General features: G+C 46.2%; 1 protein-coding gene across 4 annotated transcripts in view; it reads left to right on the top strand.

Annotated features, from left to right (window-relative positions):
- Positions 1–3,782, top strand: part of FGF11 (fibroblast growth factor 11) — a 59,615-nt gene extending 55,833 nt beyond the window's left edge. For 3 of the 4 annotated variants that reach the window (XM_061588767.1, XM_061588766.1, XM_061588769.1), the window contains 3 exons: positions 387–562; positions 2,370–2,517; positions 2,972–3,782. In XM_061588767.1, the coding sequence (XP_061444751.1) occupies positions 387–562; positions 2,370–2,517; positions 2,972–3,112 (465 nt within the window). In that variant the 3' untranslated portion in view covers positions 3,113–3,782. The remainder of the gene's footprint in view (positions 1–386; positions 563–2,369; positions 2,518–2,971) is intronic. The other variant, XM_061588768.1, reaches the window with a different exon arrangement.
- The last annotated feature ends 8,115 nt before the right edge of the window (positions 3,783–11,897 follow it).

The following is an 11,897-nucleotide window of genomic DNA, read 5'->3' as shown; positions in this document are numbered from 1 at the left end:
ATCAGTTCAAAGCCTCCAGTTCAACAAGTTCAGAGCATACCAGACGAATTCTCATGAGCCTCTTTTCTAGTGTCCAGCTATTCCAAACCTCAACATTTGCGCAAGTGACTACTAGGAGAAGCCATATATTCCATGCAAGCAAGCCATGATGCTCTCTAGTTCTCTGTCTCCCAGACCGTGATGAGTATGGCATGCCAAGAGGCTGGGGAGAGGTTTCCAGCAATTAAGGAACATAAACTCTTTAGACTACCATCTAGTGTCCAATTATACAAATGGATCAAAATCAAGGCAGCCATAGTCCTACTAATACCTTCTGCCTTGCTAGCATGTCTCAGACGGATAATATACACAAATGCATTCTCTTCCCTTCTTTCCTTCCTCTCCAGATTTTTATCCACAAGCTCCCTTGGTATTTGGGCCTGCGACGCCCAAAGCCAGAGACCATCCTGAAACCCACCCCCTTGCACCCCAAGCAAGAGCTCACCGTGAAAAGCAACCGCCGCACTGACGAATATTTCATCCGCACCCCTGCCTGCGATTCTCTGTTCCCCAAATCCAACAGGTGAGTCCCTGACTTGGCATCAGGTACTTTGGCACAGGAAGTAGAGGTGGGAGGAAGGGAGAAGGTCATTCCTAGGCATTTCTGGAACTGCAGTAACAGAAATGCAGGGCAGCCTTTGCCAACCTGGTGCCCTCCAGCTGTTTTGGATTACACCTTGCACCAGCCCCAGGATCAGACAGACATCCTGGCTGGGCTGATGGCAGCACAGGGTGAGCAAATATGTCCATTTTGGGTTCGCTCAGTGCCCCTTTTTTCCAGTTTTAAGTACAGTTCTCCACATTTACAGGGGTTTTTTAAATTCCTCATGAAAATTCAGCGATTTCGTGCAAATTTCTCCTAATATACAAATATTGGTGTGCAATTTTGCCTAATGTGCACATTTTTGCAAAGCAGTTTTCCCTAATATAATGCATTTTGTCTGTTACTTTCATGAATATATATATATATATATATGCATTATGCACATCTTGCCCCAGTATATGCAGTTTTGTACACAGCACTTGGCTGGAAAATGCACTGCAAAATTCAAAAAAGTGCAAATTTATGGGAGTTGGCTACATTTTAGCTCTTGTATTGTTTCGGAAAGTGCAAATTATGTTGGTTCACTTTTTAGTTGTATTAATCCTAGAAGGGAGTTGTAGCCAAAAACATCTGGAGGGCACCATGTTGGGGAAGGCTAGGGGAAGGCTCCTCCTGGCTCACACATATCTGCTGGGTGGAGGTCAAGGGTCAGTGTGGACATTTGTTGCTAGGGTTGCACTGAAGATTTGCCCGTTTTGGAGGAACCCAAAATAGTTCCTGGAAAAAGCCCTAAAGTAGGCAACTGTGTCTGCTGCTGGGGCTTTGGCACCTTTCCCCACCCACCCCCCAGCTTATGTTGTGTCCATCCTGGAAATAGTCACATGGGCAGATCCCAGCCAATTGGGAAATCTGCAGGGTCGTCAGGCAGACTTCAGGCTTGGGTGAGCTACTTAGAACCAGGCACAAGGTGGCAGCTCAAGGGACACCAAGCTAGACCAAAAACAGGAGGAGGAGAAGGGAGTGGAGCCAATTGTTTATTTATTTATATTTATTTAACAAACTTTGGATACTGCTTAATTAAAACCTCTAGGCATTACATTAAAATATACATTAAAATTGTCAGGAAAAATCAACGTTACAAACAAGTTTATTTAAAAACAAAATGAATAAAATCAACAGTTTAAAAGTATACGTTCTAAGCGAACATTACAGATTAAAATACACATCAGTTTTACATGTCTGGGTAGGCTTGCCTAAACATTATCTCATTAATTATTTGTACCGCTGCTTTTCCACTCTATGCTGTTGAACTGTGTTTTATTGTAATATGATCTGTTTTTAATATGTATTTTGTATCTTCTTTTTATATCTGTTTAATTGTGGTAGCCTATGGCTCTGAACAATAAAGCCTTCATTCATTCATTATCTAGAGAGATTACAATACCAATCAGGTTTGGTCATGAGACAGTAAAACCATTTTACAGGTCTTCAAAGCCAGTTGAGAGGACAGTCAAAAACAAATGAGAGTGAGGGTAATCCTTCCTGGATCATCACTGGCATCACTCTGAATGGGCAAACATTTTTACCTTGGCAAATCGCCAAAGCAGGCCAGCACTTTTCATTGCTGCTTAGAAATTTTACAGAAAGAGCCCCCCCCCCGGTTTATCGCAATCATATCTGACACTCTTTAACAGTCCCCTACAAACAGTAGGGCTGGAGCCCGAGATGAAGACATAGTGAGCTTGTTCTATCAATGGCGGACTCCCTCCTATCTTACTCTTCTAAGATTTCAGCCGGAGGCATTCCCCACAGATATGAAAAAATTCGTTGATGGCCCCAGTCACTGCATTGCTCTCCCGCCAGAACTGAAGTCTGCCATGGATGCCATCACGTACATAGCGGAACAACTACAGGAGCAAGAGGACTATGATGCGGTGAGTTGCTGGGGGAAGGAAGGGGAGGAACTGGAGGGTGCTTCCTTGCCACCTCAGCTGGCCTCGGTGAACAGGGAATCCAGTGCAGGGATAGTCCTTCAAAGAAGCAAATGGATTTGAAGGCACTATTATGGGAGACAGAGAGAAAGTATTGCTCCGTGGGGTGCAGTTGTGCTGGTCTGCTCTCCTGCTCTTGCACCACGTCAGTGAACAGGGGCTGTGCAAGAGCAGCCCAGCAGAATTGTGCCGTTTTCAAGGAGCTGCCCAAGATACTAAACCTAGTTTGGGAGTGGGTTTCTGCACCTTGGACAGCTCCTTTACGTTTGGACTAAAACCCGGAGCGGATTCCACTGCCCTGCTGACATCGAACATACCACTGAGTTGAACAACATTAGGGGGAGGATTGCTGCCCTCCATGACTGCTTCTCTCTCCCCTTGTCCCCAACCCTTCCAGCTCAAGGAAGACTGGGAATACGTCGCCATGGTGGTGGACCGCCTTTTCTTCTGGACCTTCATCATCTTCACCACCGTTGGGACCCTCAGCATCTTCCTAGATGCCAGGTCCCACCTGACCCCCGACCAGGCTTTCCCATGAACCCTCAGCCTCCTGCACCACCCCAGAAGATGCCAGCTGGTCCTTCCACAATGGAGACCTACGGAAAGGTTACATCCCACCAGTGGAGCTGCAAAACACAAAGAATGTGGTCGTGTCTGTGTCTGCCTCTCTCTAGAGCAGATGCAGGGAGCCTCAGGCTTGGGGGCCAAGTGTGGCCCTCCAGAGCCCTCTCTCTGGCCCTTAAGACTCTCCATAGGCAACATCTCCTCTCCAGGCCACCCCTTTCTTTTCAGGCGTAGAAACTTCTGATTTTTGCATGGCTGGAATGTACCCTACTGTTCAAAATAAGAGTCACGTTCATTGCTCTACCCACTTTTTTTTACCTCTGGCCCCATCTACCTCTGGTATGCGGCCCCTGCAAGATTGCCCACCATGGAATGTGGCCCTCAACCTGAAGAAAGTTGCCTTCCCCTGCTCTAGAGTCACATATCTACTACCCAATCGTATGCATGTTTACTTGGAAATGAGCCCTGGTGGGTTCAGTGGGGCTTCCTTGCAAGTTAAGTCTGTATAGGATTGTAGCCTTTGTGTCCGTGGCTTGCTTTGGATTTGAATCCGGGTTCTGGATGAGTGGTCTGCATTTGCCCCTACTGCATCCCCCCTTTTTTGCAAGCAATAAAGGCCTCAGGACCCATAGAGTTCCTATTAATTTGCTCTGTTATGTTTGTCCCTAGGATATTGGCACCAGAGCTCCAGTAGATTCAGCAATGAAGCTGAATGTTGGAAAATTCAGGACAGGCAAAAGAAAGCACTTCTTCACACAGTGCATTGTTAAACTATGGAACTCCCTCCCACAAGAGGCAGTGATGTCCACCAACTTGGGTGGTTTTAAAAGTGGATTAGACACATTCATGGAGGAAAAGGCCATCAACGATAACTAGCTAGGATGGCTAAGCTCTACCTCCACAGTTAGATATTTATTTATTTATATATTTATTTATGAGATTTGTTAGACGCCCATCTGGCAGAGGTTAATCTGCCACTCTGGGCGACTTACAACCAAACACAAGTACATTTCATATAAACATAATCAAAATCCTAAAAATTAGAAATTAAAAATTAAAAGCTTAAACATTTAAACCCCTCAAGATCTGCAATCTGCCAGCCTAAATTTGAGTTTAAACCCCCCAAGAACTGCAATCTGCTACCCGCTTGACCAATTTACCCAGGAATGGTAGATTTGAGACTGGGCGGAAGTTGTTTAAATCCAAGGGGTCTAAGGAGGCCTTTTTCAAAGCTGGAATTATTACCGCCTCCTTGAAGGCAGATGGCAGATGACCTTCATCAAGGGACGCATTAACCACTGCCCTGATCCCCTCGCCCAGTTTGTCTCTGCAGCTCACAATGAGCCACGTTGGGCAGGGGCCGAGAATACAAGAAGTTGGTCTCAGCACAGAGGCATTTCTTCTGACACCAGTTTCTGGAAACCACAAGAGGGGAGAGTGCTCTGTGAGAACAGGATGCTAGCCTACATGGGCCATTAGCCTGATCCAGCAGGCTCTTCTTATGTTCTTGACAGTGGTTCCAAATAGTTGAATCTATCATGTTTTCATCAACAGTTGCATATATAAGAAGTGATGTTACTCTCCTTATCTTAACGGAATTCTATTCCGCTTAATGCAAGTGTGAAATTGAAACTACCCCATTGGGTTCAATAAATATACTTTGGAGTTACATCCATGGTATGACTGCTGGGGTATTTGGCCCTGTGAACCCTAGCAGATGATTCACACAAGCACACTAGAATCAACACTGTTTGAAAGGTACCCCTGGCTTGACCCCCAGATGTAAGCTTTCTTTAAGAGCAGTGAGGGAGTAGGGAAGGGCATCGCTAGATTGAAGGTAATGGATGTTTTCAAAATATACACCCGTGGGGTTGTCAGAGGCCAAGACCTGAGTGATAACCATGGAAAATGAGAAGCATGGGGCTCCCAGGGGCTCCCGGCCCAAAAGCTCTCCTCGAGAAATAAGGCTGGCTTCGTAAAGAGCATTGCCTAGAGGAGACAATCAAATGCAGGAATCGTCTCCTTATTTTAGCCTTTTATTGCAAAAATATATGTTCTTGTATATAAATGGATGGATCAAAAAGATCAAAAGTAAGGATGGATAAAAAAAAAAGGCAAAGTCCACACCATTATAATTAATTTCCCTTCTCTGTTTAAGTGCCGGCCTCTTAATCCTGAAGCCAGCAGATCCACAAAACACCAAGACTCTGTTTGTCCTGCTGTTCTTTTAATCATGTATCTTTAAACCCTCCTTATTCTGCTCCGGCCTATGCAGAAACCTTGGGGTTACCAGGTTACTATCTCAGCCAGGAATTCCAGCACATCAACAAATCCAGGCTGAGCTGGTGGTTTTCCATATCAGGCGTCCAAGACAGCATTCAGTCTTGGCTTTAGCCAAACAGTCCCACGAGACTCAATCTGGTCACTCATCAAGAGACATCAAAATAGTGTTGCTTTGGCTGTCCTTGGAGTCTTTGGTTCTTTGTTAAATGGCCAAATACAAGGTGGGCCATCTGGAACTCTGCCACAAGGTCACACAGTCTTTGACAGCCCATATGTCTGGGAGTCGCAGTACAAAACATCTTGAGGGCACCAGTTTGGCAAACGCTGGTCCAACAGATCAGAGAATAAGCACGTTTGGAATTACTTCTGATTTTGGCAACAAGGTGCTGAAGAAAAGACCTGGCACCATCCGCGGTTACTCCTACCTTAACACAGAGAAGAACCAACATTCTTTGGCAGGTTCAAAATGCTACCGTGGGGGCAAGGGAAGAGGAACAGCAGGTGTGCCGTTCAATCTATGGAGAAAGAGACAGGACTTGGCAGCTTATACACCGTCCAAAAATGTCTACTATAAGGGAAGAAGCCCCAGTGAGTTCAGTGGGATTTATTCCTAGGTAAAAAGGTACAGGATTGGAGTAGCCAACCCCATTGAACTCAGTAGCACTTGCTTCTAAGTAGCCATCTCTAGGACTGCACCAAGGGCTGGTATAGCACAGTAGGGAGGAGAGCCTGGCTGGGAGTCCAGAGTCTGTGAGTTCAAATCCCCGCTCCTGTCTCCTGGGTGTAAAGGGCCAGCTAAAGATCACCCCGCAGTGAGTGGCTTACGGGTTACGTGCCCTGCCACCTGTGCAGCCGTGGGCAAGCTGCAGAGTCCCAAGGAGCCCAGTTGCCCCCCAGCTGGCAGTTGCGGACAAGGAAGGGGCTGGCTTGTGCAGCTGTGGCAAGCTGAGTAGGCCCTAGCCAGCTGGGGAGGACTGGCCTCAGAGGAAGGCAATGGTAACCCCCCTCGGAATACCGCTTACCATGAAAACCCTATTCATAGGGTAGCCATAAGTCGGGATCGACTTGAAGGCAGTCCATTTCCAGGACTGCCCCGTTATGCTAGGGAAAGCAGAAACATAGGATTTGTTCCACCACTCCATTGGGAAATACTGTTGCTTAGTAGCAGAGCATCTTCCATACAAGCTGAAGCTCTCAAGTTTAATTCCAGGGAGGGCTAGGAAGAGCTCCTGTCTGGATCCCCGGAGACCTGTTCACAGTCACAGTATTGAGTACTCAGCAGTATTGAGCTGCATGGTCCCACGTTCCATTCAATTTAATTGCATTCTTTTAATGATGGTGTTCATCATGCAGTGCGTAGTTAAACGACCCTCCGTGGCGCAGAGTGGTAAGCGGCGGTAATGCAGCCGAAGCTCTGCTCACGGCCGGAGTTCGATTCCAACGGAAGGAGGAAGTCGAATCTCTGGTAGAAGGGGTCGAGGTCCACTCAGCCTTCCATCCATCCGTGGTGGGTAAAATGAGTACCCGGCATAGGCTGGGGGGTAAAGAAAGGCCGGGGAAGGAACTGGCAATCCCACCCCATATATACGGTCTGCCTAGTAAACGTCGCAAGAGGTCACCCTAAGAGTCGGAAATGACTGGCACTGTAAGTGCGGGGACACCTTTACCTTTACTAATGATGGTGTTCATCATGCAGTGCGTAGTTAAACAGTGATGGCCACCCACTTGGATGGCTTTAAAAGAGGATTGGACAAATCCATGGAGGAGAAGGCTCCCAAGGGCTAAAGGCCACGGTGGCTATGCTCTGACGGGAGGTGGAAAGCCTCGGCATACCAGTTGCTGGGAACGGCAGGAGGGGAGAGTGCTCTTGGGCTCAGGTGCTGCCAGTGGTGGCTGGTGGCTCCATGTCAGTGGGGTGATGGAATCCGCTCGTGAGTTTCAGTCCAAACTTCAAGGAGCTGTCCAAGGTGCTGACAAGGAGCCATCCACTGGCACTGGGCCCTGCTTGCATGCTTTCTATTTGGGACATCTTGTTGGCCACTGTGAGAACAGGATGCTGGACTAGAGGGGCCCCCTTGGGCCTCACCCAGCAGGCTCTTTGTATCTTCTTCACAAAAGTCTAGACACAAAAGGAGGGTTTCCCTGCCCTTGCCCATCTAAGTTTGCTTCCACATTGGTTCTTCTTCCTGAAATTGCCTTCTTTTCTTCAATTTTTTCTTACAGAGAATCCGGATGACGTTTTTGCCAAATCATTGGGGCTCCTGGTTGGTTTGTTTTTTAAGATCTCGTTTGTGGTCATTTCTTTTTTACAGTAAAATGTAATTCCATACATATATTTGCATTACCAGCCTGTCCAGTGTCACTGATAAAGCAAAAGTGAGGCTGTTAAATGCACCTGATCCTTTAAATAAAAGCTTCCTGTATGCTGGTTCTGCTTATTTTATTACTTCTTGTACAGCACCATTAGGGGGGAAATGATGAATTGCCCCTGAATTTCTCATTAATTGGTGAGCTTCTCTCAGAGGAAGGGAAACTGGTTTCTTTGCATTTCCCAGCTTTCATTTTATTGTATTTTTTTACAGTGAAATACCACTATAATAATATTAATGGGGGAAATCAGGAAAACTAGTATTTAATCTCCTTCCTGTGGAACCGACGCTGATAATTTAAGGGGCAATCCATCAATAATCCCTCAGCCAAATGGAACAGGAAGTAATGAAACGGACCAGCTTGACCAACAGGAAGCTTTTACTTAACACTGGAGTGGACCTTTGTAGAATGGTACTTGCTTGTGAATAACCATTATGCAAATGACCATGGAGATAGTCATTGCTGGATAATGAAGTGCTGTATTGAAGGGTGTATAGAAGCTCCATTTTAATTCCAGCTCTAGTTGATTGTGGGAAAGCAATGCCACAGCTCATGCGTCTTTTGATGTGCTGGTTCAGAAGAACCATCACCCAAGTCAAAACAACTTTCCCTTTTGCTGCGTGCATGTGAAAGAAACCTCCTATCACATAGCCAGGGAGAGAGTTCTGAGCTACAATTCTGCATAAAGCATCCTCATAAAGAGATTTAAAACAGAGGGTGCTGATTCATAGGGTTGCCATAAGTTGAAACCCTCTTGAAGGCACATAACAACAACAAAGCGATTTACCACAGAGAGGCAGCAGAGAACAGGGCCCATCCCCTGTTTTAAGCACAGGTATCTGGAGCGAAAGTCCTGGCTCCTCCCTGTCAGTCCTCCTCACTCAAGCCCCCGGTCTGAAGGAAATGTGGGCTTGACTTTGCTGGCATGGCAAGGCATTTAAGCACAGAGCTTGAACACCGAAGGTAACTAGGTTTGGGTGAAAGATTAGTGGAGGGTTGCCATTATCGCCATTTAGTTACAGAATAATAAACTGCACTGGCAACTCCTGTGACTGACTTTTCCCCTGTAAGGTAAAGTTGGCATGGGGACCTGAGGAGCGTGCAAGATTCTTTCTTATATAGGCAAAGCTAAAATGAGAGAGTCCAAAGCTGGCTGCCATGACTGAATTCTTCTCTTTCCTGCAATTCCAGACTTGCAGGGTTCTGATGAAGGGAAAAGGCACTCTGTACATGCTCTCCTTTATTTTTTATTTTCATTTTTTTTATTTTTACATTTATTTATTTTTTGCATCTCCTTCATTTTTACATTATTTATATGTTTTACATTACATTATATTTACATTTTACGTTTTGTTTTTACATTTTACATCGGTCAATGCTGCACCTTGGCATTTTAAACATGTTTTCAAGTGAGAAATCTGGGGCATTGAACCTTAAAACACCTTGAGACATCACCTCCCTCCGCCCAGAAATCTCGCCGCAAGAAGGTCACCTGCCTAGTGCTAGATTTGCTCTGAGCGGCCATTCAGTGGAGCACACGGTTGTGAATCCAGAAGAGGGTCTACCCTTCTCTGGCAGCGAGATCTTTGTCTCCGCAGTGCAGAAGGAACCCCATGCCCTTCTGCTGATCACCAGAACCATGCATTTGGATTTGGGGATGCCCTTGACGGAATGGCCCCCTCCCTGAATGATATGAAGGTCTGATTGCCACCCTGGGCTCCTTGTTGGTGGAAGGGCAGGACAAAAATGTAAACCGCCACCATCATTTTGGCAGTAATGGCCAGCCCAAGTGTTGGACATAACTGGACCATAGGAAAGTGTCTTATCCTGACTGATGGTCTAGTTAGCTTAGTATTGCCTGCTCTGACTGGCAGTGGCTGTCCACGTTTTCAGGCAGGGAGTCTCTCCCAGCCCTACCTAGAGATGCCGGGGTTTAAACCTGGAGGGTTCTGCATGCAAAACAGATGCTCTAACCACTGGGCTGTGGCCCTTCACCAAGGGCCTGATCCTTTTCCATTCCCCCAGTCCTCCATGGCTTATTTACACTGACTTCAGTGAAGACTTTTCTGAGGTTGTGGCTTCCTCCTAGTGGACACCATGGGACAGGGAGGAGGCAATTTAAGACCATAAGGCAAACTGGCTGCTAGATCAGGCCAAAGGGGGCCCACCTAGACCAGCATCATGTTCCCATGGCGGCCAGTGGGAAGCCTGGAAGGAGGACCTGAGCAGGAACATTCTCCCTACCTGCGGTCCCCAGCAATGGTATTCAAAGTGGCATTTTATCTGCAGCTAGATGGTTGGTTTATATTCTGCACCTGCCGTGCAAAATATTGACTTGTAGGGTGGCATCTCTTGTTTAAAAAGTAAATTCAGCAGTAAAAAACAAGAACAGCATAGCAGCAAAAGCAGCAGTGTTCACTAAAATATCTCTGTTGGCTGAAAGTTCAGACCTGCAGCTAAAAGGAAAATGACTGAGAGATACAACCTGAAAGGAGGATCCGTCCGTTTGCTTCTCCCTGTTCCTCATTTTTCCAGTCTTCAATTCAGTTTTCCACATTTCTGCAGGAATTTGCGAATTTGTTTTTTTTAATCTCATGAAAGTTCTCCAGCATTTGAGTGTGAATTTCTCCTAATAAACACATTTTTGTGGGCAGTTTTGACTCATGTACACATTTTGCAAGCCATTTCACATCACATAATGTATTTTTGCATGTTATTTTCATTCATTTATTCTGTTTTATGCACACTTTCCCTTAACATATGCATTTTTGTAAATGTTCTTTAGTTGGCAAACTGCATCGCAGAATTCTAATAAATGCAAATTTCAAAGGATGGGCATGTTTCAGTTCGCATATTGTTTCAGAAAGTGCAAATTTGATTAATTCGGCTCGAAATGCAAACTGAATTGAAATTCTCAACCATCCCTACCTGAAAGCAATTTTTTAAAATGCTGCCCTGGGCTCCTACTGCGAGGAAGGGTGGGATATAAATCTAATAAATAAATAAGTAATAATAATAATAAATAAAAGTGATTAGGCCCTTGTTTCCCTAGCCAACGGGCAACCATTGTGGCTAGTTTTATGGCTAGCCAGCAAAACAGTACATGACGGGATCCAAGAGTTGCACTCCCAGGATCCTTTGCAGGGCTGCCAGAGGAGTGGTGCTGGAGCGCAACTGTGTCAGACAGATGTACCTCTGGGATCATGTGACGCACCTGCTTGGGGAGGTGAAATGACATGGGGAGAGCCTTGCCTGCCCACGCTGCTGCCTCCTGCGACACTGTCTCTGCCCAGAGGGAGAAGTCAGAGCTGCTAGCCGAAGAGATGTGGCTGCTTGAGACAAAGGGCAAAGTGGCACCAAAATCCCCCCAGCCCCTTCTGTCCAGATTGGCAGTTGGGGCTCCAGGAGAGCATCCTCCACTGCACCTGAGGGCATCAGGCTAGCACAGGGGATGCCAGGCAGGCCACAGGGCAGAGACAGCCCTGCCCTCTGATATTGTGCTTGCTGGTTGCTGCCAGTTCAGCATCTGATGCCTGAGGTGACAGATTCATTCTGGGCTGGCCCTGGGCAGAGCTTGGAAAAGTTACTTTTTTGAACCACAACTCCCATCAGCCCAAGCCAGTGGCCATGCTGGCTGGGGCTGATGGGAATTGTAGTTCAAAAAAGTAACTTTTCCAAGCTCTGCCCTGGAGATGTTCCTGCGTGGAGTGAGGGTGCATTGCAACATCTTCTGAATGTCCTGCATTTCATTGGATGATCTCAAGGCTAGAATGATGGGTTGCACATCAGCTGGATTGCTCTCTGGACCACCCGATGACTTATTAACTTTTAGCTTGTTAAGAAGTCCTTCATCTCCACTTAACCCAGGTCTTTGGACCCGCTCTCTTTGAAAGTTAATTTGTATCAAAGATCAGCCCTATAAACCATTTCTATGTCAGGATTTCCTGGCAAAACAAAAAACAAACCTCCTTTGCATTTCAAAACTACCTTACAGGATTACTGTAGGGATTACAAGAATTTTGAACACACGAAAGCACTGTTTTTGGAAGAGAGACCTAGTGGAAACTCCTTCCTACACTACAGAAGTCTGCATCAGGCCCTGAATG

The sequence above is a fragment of the Rhineura floridana genome, chromosome 11, assembly GCF_030035675.1.
Source record: "Rhineura floridana isolate rRhiFlo1 chromosome 11, rRhiFlo1.hap2, whole genome shotgun sequence".
NCBI classification, from domain to species: Eukaryota; Metazoa; Chordata; class Lepidosauria; order Squamata; family Rhineuridae; genus Rhineura; species Rhineura floridana.
The sequence above is the reverse complement of the archived record's forward strand: the minus strand, read 5'-3'. Positions and strand labels throughout refer to the sequence as shown.